Source organism: Macaca thibetana, chromosome 18, assembly GCF_024542745.1.
Source record: "Macaca thibetana thibetana isolate TM-01 chromosome 18, ASM2454274v1, whole genome shotgun sequence".
Classification (NCBI taxonomy): Eukaryota; Metazoa; Chordata; class Mammalia; order Primates; family Cercopithecidae; genus Macaca; species Macaca thibetana.
In genome coordinates, this window is record NC_065595.1 from 16,767,895 (window position 1) to 16,786,484 (window position 18,590).

At 40.8% G+C, this 18,590-nt stretch overlaps 1 protein-coding gene and 1 long non-coding RNA gene across 4 annotated transcripts in view; both read left to right on the top strand.

Annotated features, from left to right (window-relative positions):
* The window catches only part of LOC126941481 (uncharacterized), a 242,837-nt gene extending 228,278 nt beyond the window's left edge, over window positions 1-14,559 (top strand). For both annotated transcript variants that reach the window (XR_007721314.1, XR_007721315.1), the window contains exon 2: window positions 13,864-14,559. This is a non-coding gene — a long non-coding RNA (uncharacterized LOC126941481). The remainder of the gene's footprint in view (window positions 1-13,863) is intronic.
* The window catches only part of KDSR (3-ketodihydrosphingosine reductase), a 41,575-nt gene extending 27,016 nt beyond the window's left edge, over window positions 1-14,559 (top strand). Inside the window, exons 8-11 of one of the 2 annotated variants that reach the window (XR_007721311.1) lie at window positions 2,904-2,987; window positions 6,825-6,926; window positions 9,986-10,382; window positions 12,585-14,559. Coding sequence is in view for 1 of the 2 variants with exons in the window: in XM_050768132.1 (XP_050624089.1) it covers window positions 2,904-2,987; window positions 6,825-6,926; window positions 9,986-10,105 (306 nt within the window). In the remaining variant the exon portion in view is untranslated. Of the gene's footprint in view, window positions 1-2,903; window positions 2,988-6,824; window positions 6,927-9,985; window positions 10,404-12,584 lie in introns of those variants that run through there. The other variant, XM_050768132.1, reaches the window with a different exon arrangement.
* Window positions 14,560-18,590: the final 4,031 nt, after the last annotated feature.

The window sequence follows — 18,590 nt, forward strand, 5'->3', positions numbered from 1 at the left end:
GTTTTTCCATTTATTTTTGGAAACCTTGTATCCCTTTTTATCCTTACTTAATGGATTTTGGCATGGAGTCTTCTCACTTCATGTGCTAGACACGAAAAGGAGCCCTTTTATTTTGTCAACTTTTGTTCTGGGACATTTTATTGTATTACTCCTTTTATCACTTCTTTCTTCCCAAAGTATTTCAAGTGTTCATCTTTCTGGAGCATTTATTATTCAGATTTTTGAACTTTCTGGACCGATCCTCTAATTTCCTTCTATTTTCTCTCATTTTTAAAAAAAATCTCTTTGGCCTTTTGTTCTCCTTTCTAGTTTTTTAATTAGCTTTATCCTTAAACCTTTTTGTTGAAATTTTTATTTCTGCTGGCTTACATAAAAATTACTTTAGATCTCTTTTCTCTGAATATTTAAAACAGTTTTTAAAAAAAGCTGCTTATTTCATGGATTTCATATTTTCTCTTGTGTCTAAGGATGTTCACTCTGGATGTTTAGCTTTGTTTTTTTGTTGCTGTTGTTTTGTTTGAAAATTTCTTCTACATCTCGTAATATTTATTTCCTCCTACTTTCCTTTTCTCTGTTGTTGTTTTTTTAGGCTTCCTCAAATGTCTCGTGATCCTTGATTGTCCATATTTAAGAGTGAGGCACTAAAATGCCAATTGTAAATCTCTAGCTTCTCAGTTGTTTACTATGGGATGATCAGGAGAGGATGCAGCCACTTCATTAGAAGACTTTCATATGCCAGCATCTGCTCACTTTTCTCATGGTTTGATCAATTTCCCTAGTGAGGAATCATGTCATCTCCTGCCTTTGGGAGAGTAAGACTTGCTGTCTGTGTTGTGGGAGCCAAGCAGGGCAAGAGGGCTGGGGAGCTTACCACCTAAGTGCCAACTTTTGCTTAATTTTTCTGTTTCTGCAAGGTGCCTTATAACTACTCTTAGTGGTGACTGGTGTTCCAGAATTAAGAGTCTGTTTAGTAAACTGCTCATCTTCTGCCATTGTAGAAGAGATGATTTGGGGTCTGATGATTTGAGTCTCCATTGCACTTATCACATCAGAAACTTCTCATAGCACTTATAACAGACATATCTTTTATATAAAATGACTGCCAGTCGTTCTGAGCTGAATATAAACTTCACACGTTCTCAATGGAATATTCCCTTTTCCTTGACACATAGTAGTTGCTTTTTTGAGCAAATGAATAGGTGAAGTGGGAAGAAAGGAATTAATCAGAACTTACCACCTTGAACTGTGGTTGATTTTAGTTTTATATTTTTTTCTTCTCTTTTATACCAATACTTTGTAAATGTGAAACTCTGCAGCATAAAAATTGGCACTTAAACTCCCTAGACTGTATATTTGTAAAAAGATGTTTGTGATTTAGAAGGTTTTTTTTCCTCCTATTCTTTTCTCTTTGGCTTTGCCTTTTTAAAAATTACTGCTATTTCAAAGAAGTAAATTTAAGCCAAATGTCCTGTGTTAGAATAAGCTTTGCAACATTTGGTATGCAGTCTTTTAGTTTGAAGCCAAAGCTGACAAAGGGTGGTGATTTCCCTGTTAAGCTTTGATTCTGATGTTGATGAAGTTGGGTTTTTTTCCCCCCCCCCCCCCCCCGTTCAGTAAAATTTTGGGCAGACTTGTTTGGGTAAATACAATTCTACATTGACGTGTAGGCCCTTTAGGGGGCGCCATAGTACTTTAGAATCTTATGTGTATTTAGTGTGGTTATGCCAGCCTGGGGGTCTGGAAGAATGAATAGTGGCACCTTCAAAACAACTTTTCTCTTAATTCAGGTTCACAAGAAATACTTGATATTTATGAAATACTTCCTGTTTTAAGAAAATATAATCTGGTTTTTATTTTCTTTAATTCCTTCAAGCTTATATGGTAAAGTTTACAGTCTCATGCAGTTTAAGGCTTTCGTTTGACACTTCTAATTGAAATTATTTGACGCTTCTAATTGAAACTATTTTGACACTTCTAATTGAAACTAATGGAACTAATTGAACTAATTTTTGACCACATATATGCAAGGCATCACAAAGAAAAGCCAAAGATAAATGATTTCTTATAAAAAAGGCCCTGCCCACAAGAAACTTAAGAGGTAAAATGCAAATTCGCAAGTAGCTATAATGTGTATTAAAGCAGAAATGTTCACAGAAGAAAGAGAGAGTACTGCCAGTTAGGTATTTAGGGAAGGCTTTTTGAGCTAGGTGAGAGTTGAGATGGACCTTTTGAGGAAGAAAAGTCCAAGATTTGGGGTCTGCAGCTCCAGCCTGGTAACTAGCATGCAGCCCATCTAGGGACCACTCAGGGTTGTCTCCTAAGTGGCTCCTTCTCTTTCAGTGTCCTGTGCGTTTGCCTCCTCTGCAGATCCTTTAAGAAGCATCTGCAGTTGTCGAACAGGGGCTGGGTTGCGACTGTGCCTGCCTTGGGTGCCAGGTTCATCCCCAGGGATCAGCCCTCTGCTGGCCTGGGAGTATGGCCAGAATAGAGTTGCTGGCCTTGAGAGCAGGCTTGCTCTGGACACAGGTCTAGCCTCTGCAGAAGCACCGTCACTCAGGTGTCTGGTCGGCACTGAGGTGTCAAAGAGAGGGTCTTTCTGAACTTGTATCCGGTGGTGTGTTCTCAACTATAGCTTTGACGATCCTCACTGGACCCAAGATTTCATATGTCCTCAGAGAATGGCAAAGGCCTCCTTGTCTTGCTTCAGCTACTGGGTAGAATTTTACATAGTAACTAGGTAGACACTGATTTAGAATCCAGATGGGCCTTATTCTAAAAACAGGAATCTGCCCAAAGGTAGAAAATTGGAATTATTTGTAAATCAGGAGGCTGTAAGAATAATTTATTTTGGATGTAATGGGTAATCATGGTATTGTTATGTACATTTTTTTTTCCACTTTTAGCCTTTGGAGACTCGACTTATTTCAGAGACCACATCTGTGTGCAAACCCGAACAGGTGGCCAAACAAATTGTTAAAGATGCCATAGTGAGTAAAATCCTTGTTTTCTGTACTATTTGTATTTGCAGTACTATATTCCTGAAAAGATATTTGTCCTAGGATTTAACTTTAAAACATCAATTATTAGAATTTTTTAGTCTGTTAGATTCATCATATCTAATATTGGACTCGACTTTTCTTCTTTTAGACGCTTTATTGACTCCATATTAGTAGTTAGTAGGCTCCTGAAAACTGATTGTATACCTTAACCTTAGGAACAGGTTTACTAGAAGGATGTCTGGAAACCTGGAAACACCAGTTCTTTAAAAAGAAAATGAGACTTTCCTAGGCAGTGTAAACAATATATACTGTGTCCTTTTTTTTTTTTTTTTTTTTTTTTTTTGAGATGGTGTCTCACTCTGTCACTCTAGGCTGGAGTGTAGTGGCGTGATCTCGGCTCACTGCAAGCTCCACCACACGGGTTCACGCCATTCTCCTGCCTCAGCCTCCCAAGTAGCTGGGACTACAGGCACCCGCCACCGCACCCGGCTAAATTTTTGTATTTGTAGTAGAGACGGGGTTTCACCGTGGTCTCGATCTCCTGACCTCGTGATCTGCCCACCTCAGCCTCCCAAAGTGCTGGGATTACAGGCGTGAGCCACCATGCCCGGCCACAGTTTATACTATGCCCTGTATACACCTGGCTGCCTTCTCTCCCATTCCTGTTTCCCAGTATCATTTTCCCAAAAGTTAGCTAACGAGAAAGTGCCACTAGCCCCGTGGGCCTGTCCTCCTGTCTTCCCTGTTGATGTGCTTTTTTATTCAGAATCAAAAATAGTATTTTAAGAAACGATGTGCTGTGTTGTAGAAGAACAACATATGTGCCTCATGCTTTTTGACAACATGTCTGTTAATGCGGAAAAATACACATTTATGAGGGATGTCTGTAAACCACAGACCCACACTGAATTTGGAAAATCTTTAGGACCATTGGAATGAGAGGTGTCAGCCAATGGTGGACAGCCTTGAAGCAGCATAAGTGCTGTCACATTAGACTGAACTGAGCAGAATAAGACATAGTGAATTCTGCTGAAATATATACGCGTGTGAACAACTTTGCCCTGAGTACCTTAAAAGGCCCAGGAAGATGGCACAAGTGGGACTTTATTTTTCCTGCTTATCTCAGGTCAAAGCAAATGCATTCGGTATTTGTTGTTATTGTTTTGTTTGTTTGTTTTGAGACGGAGTTTCGCTCTTGTTGCCTAGGCTGGAGTGCAGTGGCATGATCTTGGCTGGCTGCAACCTCTGCCTCCTGGGTTTAAGCGATTCTCCTGCCTCAGCCTTCTGAGTAGCTGGGATTACAGGGTCCCACAACCACACCTGGCTAATTTTTTGTATTTGTAGTAGAAATGGGGCTTCACCATGTTGGCCAGGCTGGTCTCAAACTCCTGATTTCAGGTGATCCACATGCCTCAGCCTCTTGGCCAAAGTGCTGGGATTACAGGCGTGAGCCCCGTGCCTGGCCCATTCAGTGTTTTTAATGATGCTAAATAGCTCTTAGTATTTTGGCAGTATTAATTTAGTTTAGTAGTTTTCAAACTTCTCTTCACCACTTTATATTCTTACAAATTGTCAACAACCCCAGAGAACTTTCGTTTATTTACATGGCTATATTTATTGATATTTGCCATATTTGAAGTGGAAGCTGTTTATAATATTTATTAATTCATTCATATTAATTCATTAATTCATTCACCGTGCTGGGCGCGATGACTCATGCCTGTAATCCCAGCACTTTGGGAGGCCAAGGCGGGTGGATCACCTGAGGTCAGGAGTTCAAGACCAGCCTGACCAATATGATGAAACCCCATCTCTACTAAACATACAAAAATTAGCCAGGCATGGTGACATGCGCCTGTAATCCCAGCTATTTGGGAGGCTGAGACAGGAGAATTGCTTGAATCCGGGAGGCAGAGGTTGCAGTGAGCTGAGATCAAGCCATTGTGCTCCAGCCTGGGCAACAAGAGCAAAACTCCATCTCAAAAAAAAAAAAAAAAAAATATATATATATATATATATAAAATATATATACACATATATATTTTAAAAAACATACATATACATACATATTTTAAAAATATAAAAGATACATATATATATATGCCCATTGCTTTATAATGTGACTTTTTTTAAACAAAATTTACAAAAAATTTTCAAAACAGAAGTTCAGTGAGGACAGTGGCATTGGTTCACATTTTCACCAGTTGCTTTAAGGTCTGCATTAACAGCTGGATTCAAATAGCTGCTTCTGCATTCCATCTGCTGTCATAATGTTGTTTGGATGGAAGGGTATGAAGAAAATCTGGCCTTAGACAGATACGGAGTTGGGAAAGGGAAGACTATTTTACTAGGCTTTTCAGATAATTATGGACATTCTTTTTTTTATATCAAACTCAAACTCAACAAATGGTAGTTTCTTAAAAGGTTAGTTGCAGTATAGAATTGGAAACTACATCAATGAACGTTTTGTACTCTGTTACATTAAATTCCATTGGTCCGTCTTGTACTTTGAATGGATCTTTTAACCATTCATGATTTCGTAACACTACGCATTAGTCATTTGGAAAATATGGGTTGACTGAGTGATCAGAAAAATTGCTTTCATCAATATTACTGCTGATCTTATCATAAAAGTATGCAGCTTACAGTCTCATGATGGTGGATACTAGTTTTTCCAAATCTTAATTTTTTCTTGAAGGCTCAGATTTTAACATTGATGACACATGTGGCCAGTTGTTTTTCCTGAAGTGACATGCTTGCTTTTGTCGTTTTCTGCACATCTGCCGCATACCTAAGTCTGAGCAACCATGGATTTCCTGTCAATGGTCTTTCATATAAAAATTATGCTCTCCAGCCAGGCACGGTGGCTGATGCCTGTAATCCCAGCACTTTTGCCGGCCGAGGCAGGTGGATCGCTTGAGCTCAGGGGTTTGAGACCAGCCTGGCCAACATGGTGAAACCCCATCTCTACTAAAAATACAAAAATATATTCGGGTGTGGCGGCACATGCCTGTAATCCCAGCTACTTGGGAGGCTGAGGCAGGGGAATCGCTTGAACCTGGGAGGCAGAGGTTGTAGTGAGCAGAGGTCACACCACTGCACTCCAGCCTGGGCCACAGAGTGAGATTCTGTCAAAAATAAATAAATAAAAAATAAAAATGACGCCCCATAAAAGAAGTGGCAGTTTAGCCCTCGACGTAAGCAGCTGCATAAGGGCTTTTGTTCCAGGCAGTTGTCCCCGATTGGAATGCAGTGCCGCGGGAGCGCACTGGGCGTGCTCTCATTTGTCACACAGAGTATTAAGAAGACATGTCCTCGAGGGTTGCCATTTAACAAAATGATGAATTTTGCTGCTTTATCAAGAGGATTTTAAAGCAAAACTGACACTTTTTGATTTTTAAAAGAATTTTAGAACTTGTATTTTCTTTGTGTATTCTTTATTACTGTGAGTGTGTGTGGTAGTACCGATGACAGTGACTCCTAGTACAGTTTGGCCAGAACACCGTGGTTTTAGCCCGTGTCTGCAGTTTGGCAGAGGCAAAACTGTATTTCCCATACATCACACTGTGGAAAAGAGAATGAATGTCTTAGTGTTATTAGGACAATCATTTGTCCTCCGGGGCCCGCAGGGGTCCGTGGACTCACTTGTTGCGAACTGCCCATCTGCCAAGGCCCTGCGTCCATTTCTTAGTGCTGCTCAATGCTTTGTGACCGTTTTATCTCACTTAAAGTGAATGAGCACACTCCACTGTTTCTGATGCGTCGGATTGATTTCTGTCTATATTACTAGGATTCCCTGTTTCTTGTCTTTTCCTTCTCTTTTAGCAAGGAAATTTCAACAGTTCCCTCGGCTCAGATGGGTACATGCTCTCGGCCCTGACCTGTGGGATGGCTCCAGTAACTTCTATTACTGAGGGGCTCCAGCAGGTAAGCTCTGCCTAGGCTAGCAGTCAGATAGGCCGATGGACAAGAGAAAAACTGCCTTTCATCAAACCTTGATGAGAAGAGATTAAGGGAAAACGGAGTAACTTTATTTAGAGAATGTATTTTTATTGAGCTATCAACCTTCCCTCTTCCTCCCCCGGGAATGAGTAAATAGGTTAAAGATATAACTTCAGGAATTTAGACTGGCAAGAAGTCGTCAGTGCTGGGCTTTGCAGATAGAGAAATAAAACACCGTCTGTCTCTGTGTTGAGGTGTTAACCTGGATTTTCACCTAAGAACCAGTGCTCCAATGTGTTTTGAAAAATGGAATACTCCTAGAGTAAAGGGTGGCCTTGCTTAAAAAGTCCCGAGATATTAGACTAGAAAACCTTTTCTAGGTGAATCAGGTCACACACAGCTAAATTTAGTGAGATACAAATCATGGATTAAACACAATTGCTACGCTTATGGAATTTATTATTTTGTCCAAGATACACAGTTAGTGTTTCATTGGTGTGCTAGGTACTGTACTTGCTCATGGGGAATCAGATGGAAGGCGACCTCTCCAGCTTCAGGGGCTTGCAGTCAAGTGGAATGCACTGACCATAAAGGTGATAGTAGTCCGGGCGCGGTGGCTCACGCCTGTAATCCCAGCACTTTGGGAGGCTGAGCTGGGTGGATCTCTTGAGGTCAGGAGTTCGAGACCAGCCTGGCCAACATGGTGAAACTCTGTTTCTACTAAAAATATGAAAATTAGCTGGGCATGGTGGTGGGCGCCTGTAATCCCAGCTACTCGGGAGGTTGAGGTAGGAGAATTACTTGAACCCGGGAGGTGGAGGTTGCAGTGAGCCGAGGTCACTCCACCGCACTCTAGCCTGGGCTACACGGGCAAAACTCTGTCTCAAAAAAAAAAAAAAAAAAATAAAAAATAAAAGATGATAGTAGTGTAGTGTAATGTAGTAAGGATTACAATAGAGGGAATGTTCTGGAAAGACAAAGCCATGGGATAGTTGTTAACAAGTACCAAGTTCTGTGCAGTTGACCACATTCAGACTTATATAAATGACTTAGTTGTTGGTTTTCCTCAGGGTCTTTCCGAAGCCCTCTTTTCTTTTCACTCTGTAATATACCTACTGTCTTGCCATTCTCTTAGAGGTTGACACTGTTAGATGTAAGCTCTTTGAGGACGGGGCCCACGCCTCTTGTTTGCCATTGTACGCCTAACAGCCAGTGCCTGGCGCTTAGTAGGAACTCCAGAATACCTGAGCTGAACGAATGCATGAATTCTTTTATTTTTTAATTTTTGGGCTGGCATGGTGGCTCACACCTGGGGTGTTGTCCCGGACTCCCCTGCTTCTGTCCCTCACATCAGAGATCATTGTCACCCTTGTCACTCCGTTCTTCAGATGCTTCCATTCTCTGCAGTTCTGGCAGTGCTTCTGGAGCCCAGGCCTGGGTTGCCACAGCAGGCCTTCTGCCTGACTTATACACTTTTTGAGCCAGAGGTTGTAAATGATTCCCATGGGCCTGTAAAGCAGTTTTGTTTGGTCCATCTGGTATGAGTGTGTGTGTTTCAGATTTGAAAATAGTTTTTAAATTAGGTTTCATATAAAAGGTCCAGATTTCAGACTTTTCTTGGAAAATCGGAAGGTTTAGCGGCACAGAGTCTGCATTCTCACCTGGCGGTCATCAGCAAGCACAGGTGGCAGCTGCTCCTGAGGGAGGAGCACAGTCCCTGCAACCACTATGGTCTGCAACCCCCTGCCCAGGCCCCCTGGATGCGTTTGAGTGCACCCTCCCATTTTCCACACCAGTTGTTTCTGAACTGCAACTATACATTGCATGAAAACATTCAGTGGCTCCTTGATACCATCAGGATAAAGCTTTAAAAATTCCATTGCACCTGGATATGGTGGCTCATGATTATAATCTCAGCACTTTGGGAGGCCGAGTTGGGAGGATTGCTTGAGCTCAGGAGTTTGAGACCAGCCTGGGCAACATAGTGAGACCCTGACTCTACATAAAAATGTAAAAGAATAAGAAAGCCCGGTGTGGTGGTGTGTACCTGTATTCCTAGCGACTGGGGGCTTCCGCTTGAGTCTGGAAGTCTGAAGCTACAGTGAGCTATGATCATATTCCCGCACTCCAGCCTGGGTGACAGAGCAAGACCCTGTCTCTAAAAAGAATTTAAAAATTAAAAACATTTCCATCGCATACCATAAGCCACCTGATCTCCTACCCCACTTACCTTTCCAGGCTCTGTTTTTTTCTTTCTTTACCCGTCCTCTTCTTTCTGGAATCTTCTCTATGTCCTGCCAACTTCTAATCTTCCTTCAGGTCTCACCTTAAACATTGTTTCTTCCAGAAGATCCAAGAACTGGGTTCAGTGCTCTGAGGGTGTAGGGAAAAAAACAGTGACTTTTCTATTCTCTTATGCACAGGGGCTCATGCCTATGGTCCCAGCTGCTTGGGAGGATGAGGCAGAAGGATCCCTTGAGTTCGGGAGGTCAAAGCTATAGTGAGCCGTGTTCATGCCGCTGCACTCCATCCTGAGCAACAGGGTATCAGTAATCACGGCTCTTAACCCCGAGGCAGTAGTTTCAATTTTACTTGTTTTTCCAGCCTGAAAATAAGCTCACTGAGGGCAAGGACTGTGTCTCTCACCACAGTGTTCTCAGCATCTAGTATAGGGTCTTGCTTTCACGCTCAGAACATAAATCTCAAACCAAAAAAGCCTTGATTGTAGTTTGGCTATTTGAGATGCTGGAGTGGATCTTTTTAAGCTATTATAACCCTAAGACTGCGAGCAATACCTATTTTGTTCTGCTTATGGTTTGAATTTATTAATTGAACAAATATTTCATTATGTATCTGGGCTGTCCAGCAGTGCAGAGCACACACATTCTGTTCTCACAGCTTACTGACATTTACAGAGTTTTCATTATATTCATCCTTAGAGCAGACTAGAAGATGTGTCTTAGAAACTATTTATTAGAGACCTAGGTACCTTGAAATAGTCTTGTACTGTTGGATGCACTAAAAGCTCTCTCTTTATCTTGCAGGTGGTCACCATGGGCCTGTTCCGCACTATTGCTTTGTTTTACCTTGGAAGTTTTGACAGCATAGTTCGTCGCTGCATGATGCAGAGAGAAAAATCTGAAATTGCAGACAAAACTGCCTAATTCTTCTCACCCTTTGGAAGAAGACTGTTTCCAAATAATTTGAACAGCTTGCTGCTAAATGGGACCCAATTTTTGGCCTATAGACACTTATATATTGTTTTCAAATGTGTCAGATTGGACCAGTGCTCTTCAGAAATGTGGCTGCAAGCAAGGGGCTAGAAGTTCACCTCCTGACAATATTATTAATACTATGCAAATATGGAATAGGAGACCATTTGATTTTCTAGGCTTTGAGGTAGAGAAGTGAAGGTATGAGAATTAATACCATGTGAACAAGGTAAAGAACAGGATTCCAGAATGATCATTAAATTGTTTTCTATTTATTCTTTTTTGCCCCTCTAGAGATTAAGTCCAGAAATGTACTTTATGGCACATAAAGAAATCTTGAGGACTTTGTTTAAACCTTCCATAAAAAACAATTCTGGGTTTCCTTCCTTCCTTCCTTCCTTCCTTCCTTCCTTCCTTCCTTCCTTCCTTCCGTCCGTCCGTCCGTCCGTCCGTCCCCTCCCTCCTCCCTCCCCTCCCTCCCTCCCTCCCTCCCTCCCTCCCTCCTCCCTCCCTCCCCTCCCCTCCCCCTCCCTCCCTTTCCCCCCCTCCCTCCCTCCCCTCCCCTTCCTTCCTTCCCCTCCCTCCCTTCCCCTCCCTCCCTCCCCTTCCCCTTCCTCCTTCCTCCTTCCTTCCTTCCTTCCTTCCTTCCTTCCTTCCTTCCTTCCTTCCTTCTCTCTCTCTCTCTTCCTCCTTCCTTCCGTCCTCCCTCCCTCCTCCCCTCCCTCCCTCCCTCCCTCCCTTCCTTCCCTCCCTCCCTCCCTCCCTTCCTCCCTCCCTTCCTCCCTCCCTCCCTCCCTTCCTTCCTTCCTTCCTTCCTTCCTTCCTTCCTTCCTTCCGTCCTTCCTTGGTGTATTTTATTCAAGATGACTTGGACCCATTGCCAGTGAGTCTGAGTGTCACTGACAGCCCTGTGTTGTGCTCAGGACTCACTCTGCTGCTGGTGGAAACGCATGGCTTCTCTCTCTCTTTGATCCCAGGAAGCTATGAGGGGGACGGGAGAGGGCAGTGCAATGGGAGCTAAAGAGATATTTTCCAGTAGGAAAAGCAATGCTTTCTTGTCTTCTTTAGACTCAAATGCTTAGGGAACGTTTCATTTCTCATTCATGGGGGAAGGCAGCCTCCTTAAATGTTTTCTGAAGAGCAGTAAAATCTAGAAGCTTAAGAATTTACAGTTTCCTTCAATAACCATGATGACCTGAAGTTCACCTATTCCATTTTAGCATCTACTTGTTCTTCCCATCTCTTCCTTTCCAATTTTGCTTATACTGCTGTAATATTTTTGTAAAAAAAAAAAAAAAAAAAAGGGAAAAAAAGACCAGCTAAAATTTTTGACTTGACTTTTTAACTTAATTCATGAATTAATTAAAACAAATGAAAAAATTAAAAAGTGTGACATTTTTCTCGGAGCATATATGTAGCTTTTAGGAAAGGCTGATGATGGTTTAAAATTTACTCATGAAGAAAAAAAGACAAGGCTGATTTTGAAGAGAGTCGCTTTTGAAATAAAATGATCACCTGTTCTTTATGTGACTCTCCCACTGAGCCCGCAGACATTATCTTCATACCACGTGCTAAGGAAGCCCACTCATGGCTCGTAACTCTGTAGCCCTGGAAACCCTCTTGGCCCCTGAATGTTGTTTCCAGGTTATAGGATCTGTGTTCATTAGTGGATTTTGACAGCAAGTGTCTCTGATGAGTTTTAGCCAGCATTCCCCGTTGCATCCTGCTGGTTGTTCACACTCCTCTGACTTGAGGAGAGCTCCCTTCACCTTGATCTTGTAACCCACCTTCCTTGCATATATGGTAGCACATTCCAGATCACTTCGGTGAAAAAAGACCTCTGTTTTTGAAGAGGAAACTTTCTTAAATTGTAAAATAAAACTTAAAAAACATAAAAACTCTATACAAAAATTGAAGACCTAAAAATTATTGCAAACCTTTTTTTTTTTTTTTTTTTGCTCTTGAGTTTTTGAAGCTCTTGACTTTAAATGACTTAACTTTTTAAAAAATAAGATGTTTGATGGCTTTAATCCATGGTATCTTTTTATTAAGATCTGAGAATAGCATATTTTAAACACTGATAGATACAGAAGAAATTATTATTTAATGTATTAATTGCTTGGAATGATTTCATTGCAGCTTATAAGGATAAGTTGATGCCAAAATGGTTTCATAAATCTTTCAGTCTTACAGAGCCGAAGTTTGCAGATTATATTGAGTTGCATTGTGCAGCTGCTCAAATGGAATCGTAGCTTTTTATAATTTGCAGAAAACAATTGCATTAATGTCTGGATGTCTCTCAGTTTTACTCTTTTCTCATAAATGTTCCTCGAACGTTGGCACCTTCTACTGCTGATCTATATTAGAATCTAGTCCAAGAAGGTGTCTGATTTAATAACATTAACTAATTATTTCAATGTATTTTTTTCAGATTATCTTCATAGAACCTGTCGCTTCCAGTGAGATGGTAATCTACCCAAATAAATTTAAGAGAGCCTGTTAAGAGCCCCTGTTTTGGGGTAGAAGACAATTGTCCCTATCCCAATTTCCATTGAAATATGAGAGCAGATTTGTAGAGACCATCATGTCAGAGAAGAAATTTCCTTGTCAGAGATGTTAAAGGGCTACAGTCCCTTACCAAAAAACTTTGAAATCTAAGTTGGTTTGTGTTTTTCTGAATTTGATACCGTAATTCATTTGGCAGCAAAATCTGACTTGAACTGATGTGAGAGTATTGTACTTTTTTTTTATGCTACTCCATTGTGACTGTTAATTTTCCCTGAAGAAATATCCATGGATTTGATTCTAGGTATTCCCCTAGATGCTGTGGAGGTGTTTTGTAATATTCAAAATATGCCCATGTTGCCTTTTTAAAACCCCAAAGGTTATGAATTCTAAAACACATCCAGCGCAAAGGGTTTTGGATAAGGTGTTGTAAGCATTTAAGCAGCCGCACATACTGGGCTGACTTCATCCAAAACATAGAAATATTACAAGGCAAATTCTATTTTTCATATTTTTTGGTTCAATGCTTGAACAACTTGTTTTTCTGCTGGGTGAAGAGAAAAAAAACAAAACAAAAAACAACCGTGAGTATGATTGTTATGGAAACTAGTGACTTTGTTTTTAAAGGATCACATTGATTCAACACCTTCTGTTGGACCCAGAAGTGGGTAAATATTACCTATGGCAGGAAACGTTTAATTATAATTCAGTTTAAATGCTGGTTTTCTGTATGTAGCCAAGAACAGCTCATTTTGTGAATTTCAGTTTTCAAGTGGCTGCTTTTTGATTTGGTTGTATTATTTTATTATAATGTATTTGTAAGTACATCAAAAAATTTAAAAATTAACATTCAGCCATAAAAAATCCCCAAATATGTTCAAGGACTTCATATTGAAAAATATATAGAAAACAATCTTTCTTTCTTTTTACAAAAACAAAATCATGGGAATTATTCTTTTCTATATATTTAGTTATAAATCTTTCTCTGGGCCGGGCACAGTGGCTCACGCCTGTAATCCCAGCACTTTGGGAGGCTGAGACGGGTGAATCATGAGGTCGGGAGTTCAAGACCAGCCTGGCCAATGCGGTGAAACCCCGTCTCTACTGAAAATACAAAAAATTAGCTGGACGTGGTGGCGGGCGCCTATAGTCCCAGCTACTCAGGAGGCTGAGGCAGGAGAATCACTTGAACTCAGGAGGCAGAGGTTGCAGTGAGCCAAGATTGCGCCACTGCACTCCAGCCTGGGTGACAGTGTGAGACTCTGTCTCAAAAAAAAAAAGAGAAAAAAATCTTTATCTGGATCTGTTAAACCATATATTACTGATCACTGCAAGTGAAATTTTGAGATATTGTTTCTAGTATTTAGATGATGAAAACATTTTGGTAATACTGTTTCAGTTCAAAGAATTTTATGTCTTTATCTTTTAGAAGAAAGCAATTATATATATATTTTTTGCTAAATTATATAAACTTTTAATTACATCATGTTCTAATTTAAACATGTATTACTCACTTGAGGCCACTTTTAAATATTCATACTCTTTGACATAAGATGCTTTGTATATTTCTCATTTCTTTTAGTTCTTAGTAAGTCAGCTTTAAAAAGTACCTGCCAACCAGAACCTTCCATATTCTGGACTAAATCTGTTGTTTGGATTATACTTCAGTGCAGTAACTGTGGATCTGCAATTTTGAAGGGGAGATAGTCGCTATTATATTTTACACTTGCTTGATGTGATAACTCTGAAGACTTTTTAAATTGATAAAAGTGCACATGGCTATTTTGATACACAATAAAAGTTGTGTTTGCTACTTTAGAAGCTTTTGTGGCAGAATTGTAACCTAATTTTCATACCTTGTATTTCTGAATCACAACAAAAAAAATAAATGGGGAATAAGACTTACAGATTTGAAAATTTACTTTTCTAGAAATTTGTGTTTTTTAAGAGACCATTTGGGCAAAACATAAATGTTTTCTATAATGTGATCCTGACTTTGCCTCGTAAGCATTTCACCAGGCCTGATTTTTATCATTATTTAGGTAGTAATAATACTTGTGGAGTTAATACTTAGTATTCTGAGCCCTTGTTTCAAGTATATTCTGTTTGTGTCACTATAATGTGGGATATATGAGTAAAAGTTTAAGAAATGTGAATTTAGCAAAATTTCTTAAATAGTTTTCAATACAAATATATTTCTCATACTTTAAACTAAAACCTGATATTCCAACCATGTAATATCTCCTAGATCCTGACGGGCAGCAAATTATATAAGACTGATCTGGAAAAGAACATGCCTTGATATTTATCAGTTCATAAATAGAAAGGTTTTAGAACATTGAGAAGAGATTTCTTGGACATTGTGGTCTGCAAGTTTAACCTTTCTTTACATCTGAGCAATTTATATACATAAATGGCATGTGATGTTATATCTGTAATTTTTGTTTGGATATTTAAAAGACAAAATTATGTGTTTGTTTGAGATGGAGTCCCGCCCTGTCACCAGGCTGGAGTGCAGTGGCATGATCTCGGCTCAGTGCAGCCTCCGACTCCCTGGTTCAAGCAATTCTTCTGCCTCAGCCACCTGAGTAGCTAGGATTACAGGCATGTGCCACCACTTGCAGCTAAGTTTTGTATTTTTAGTAGAGACGGGGTTTCACCATGTTGGCCAGGATGGTCTTGAACTCCTGACCTCGTGATCCGCCCGCCTCGGCCTCCCAAAGTGCTGGGATTACAGGTGTGAGCCACTGCACCCGGCCCAAAATTATATTTTGATTTCTGTTACACTCCTGAATTTATAACCTCCATTTTGCCTCATCCATCATATATTTGTTGGGTACCAATGATGAGCTTGATACCAGGTGCTGGGGATACAATTCTACATCAACAATTTGTTCCTTCCTCATGGCAATTACATTTCTTGTTTCTGCACCTTCTCCTTTCCTTCATCCCTCGGATGCCTCTGCTATATCCTTACAAGTTTCTTAGATAAAGAGGAACCACTCCCCATTTTCTTCTTTGACTTGGAGCCTCTGAATTTTAGGCTTCAAGGATTTGTATGCTAAGCACTGTTCTAAGCTGGAAAGGTTCCAAGGAAAAATATGATCCCTGCCCTCAAATAGTTTATAATCTAGTGAGAAGGACATATGCCAGAGGTTACACTGATCTGAGGATAGCGGCCATTAAGATACTATAACCAACACTGAAAACAGGTGCCAGTCACTTGTGAGTGCTTTACATGTATTAACTCAATGAAATCACAAGCTAACCCCAAGAGTAGTAGCACTATTTATATTTCCATGTTATAAATGAGGGAACAGGCACTGAAAGCTTAAATACTTGGCTCAAGGTCACAGCTACTCAATGGTGAAGCCAGGATGAGAATCTAGATTCTGATTTTTAGGCGTCTAGCCCCTGTACTAAACATCTTCTGGCACAGAAGGAATGTTAAGACGGCCCAGGAACAGCAGGGATGGCTTTACAGAGGAGGAAGTTCTTCAGCCAAAACTAGAGAAATGAATTTGCCAGGTGAAAAAGTTGGGTCCAGTTCAGGGAGACCGGCAGATGTGCGAAGGCAAAAGACATGAGACCCCTTGGCGTATTCCAGAAACCACAAAAAGTGGATATAAGATTTTTAGGTTTTCAAGAACTTTGAGTGGAAATATGAAATAACCAGATTTTAGCTTTAGAGAGGTCATGATAGCCCTTGAAACTCAGTTCTAATATTGCCGAGTCTTTAGGCCTTGGAGTCAGCAATCCTCATTAGTTTTAAAAATGTCATATTAGATACATATTGAGATGGGTTGAATTGTGTCACCTCAAAAGAGATTTAAATTCAGACCCCCGGTACCTGTGAATATGACCTTATTTGGAAATAAGGTCTGTACAGATGCAATCAAGTTAAGATGAGGTGACTGTGATGGGCCTGAATCCAATATTATGACTGGTGACCTCAGAAGAATGGGAGAAAACAGAACCCCACAGGTCATGGCAGAAGCAGAGACTGGAGTGATGAGGCTGGAGTGCAGTGGCGTGATCTTGGCTCGCTGCAACCTCTGACTTCCTGGTTCAAGTGATTCTCCTACCTAGCCTCCCCAGTAGTTGAGATTCACAGGCACTTGCCACCATGCCCAGCTAACTTTTGTATTTTTAGTAAAGACGGGGATTCACCATGTTGGCCAGGATGGTCTCGATCTCCTGACCTTGTGATCCGCCCGCCTCGGCCTCCCAAAGTGCTGGGATTACAGGCATGAGCCACCACACCTGGCTGAGAAGTTATTTTTTAAGCAGTTCCTTTTTCCTTTTTTTTCTTTTTCTTTTCTTTCTTTTTTTTTAGATGGAGTCTCGCTCTGTCACCCATGCAAGAGTGCAGTGGCATGATCTTGGCTCACTGCAATCTCTGCCTCCTGGGTTCAAGCAATTCTCCTGCCTCAGCCTCCTGAGTAGCTGGGATTACAGGTGCCTGCCACCACGCCTGGCTAATTTTTGTATTTTTAGTAGAGATGGGTTTTCACCATATTGGTCAGGCTGGTCTTGAACTCCTGACCTCGGGTGATCCGCCCACCTCTGCTTCCCAAAGTGCTGGGATTACAGCTGTGAGCCACTGCGCCCAGCCTCATTTTTCTTTTATGCAAACTATATGGACTACTTGTTTTTACTGTCTGTAGTCAGCTCATTCTATTTGTGGATTAATTTCCATTTCAGGTTGGGGCCATGGTTTACTCTTCCATCTGACCTATTAGTTATCAGTATCCTCAGTTAATAGTCTCATTCTACCTACATTTTTAATAAAAAGTTTCATAGCTGGAAAGATTTGATACACACACACGGTTTTTTTTTCTGATTTTTTTTTTTTTTTTTTTTGAGACAGGGTATCAGTCTGTCACCCAGGCTGCAGTGCAGTGGTGTGATCACAGCTCACTACAGCCTCCACCTCCTGGGCTCAAGTGGTCCTCGTATCTCAGCCTTCAGAGTAGATGGGACTACAGGCACATACCATCATGTCCGGCTAATTTTTGTATTTTTTGTGGAGATAGGTTTTTGCCGTGTTGTGCAGGCTGGTCTCAAACTCGTGGCCTCAAGCATTCCACCCACCTCAGCCTCCCAAAGTGCTGAGATTACAGGTATGAACCACCACATCTGGCCGTTACATCCCTATATTAAACATTAGTATGTTCGTGTTAGAATAGTGTACCTTTTGAATTTCATAAACTAGGGGGAACATTTATTCTGATGATGAATGAAAGAACTTTCTTGGATGGATGAAGAGAACAACGCTGTGAAACAACCAGTAGGTGGCGAAAACTGGCAATAAAAAGCTTTTTGTTTGGTGGCCTGGGGAATGAAGACGGAAAAAAAACACAGGCGGTTCAGACTCTTGATACAATCTCCATTCCCTGCATCTTGTTTTTTTCTCTTCCTGGTACCACGCTACTTGTAGAATCCAACCAGGCAAAGCTGCCAAAAGGGTCATCCATTGGCTCTTACAAGTGGAAAACATCTTGGAAAGTGAAAAGTCCACTGTGCATATGTTTGTAAGGTTGTTGGAAGGTCTCAGGCACAGATCTGGGATTCAAATCCAGTTACTCCTGCTTCAGGCTGGTGTTCGCTCCCCCACCTCAGCATTGTCAAAGACGAGTAGTCAATGTCACATACTTCCTGGGAATACTTGCCTTTATGCTTTAAAATGGAATCTAATAAACATGGAATCTGAACATAGGAATGGTTTCACTCTTTCAATTGAAAGAGTATCTAGAACATTCCCAGGGAATATATAACCGCTAGTCAAAGACTGCAATACAGATCCGTCTCAAGACTGATTATAGCCAAGATGCTACATAAGGAATTAGTCTGGGAAAATCCATAGAGTGAGGCTCTATGGGAGCAAAGGAAGACAAAATCAGTAAGCTTTTCTTTCTCTGGGAATAGGGGA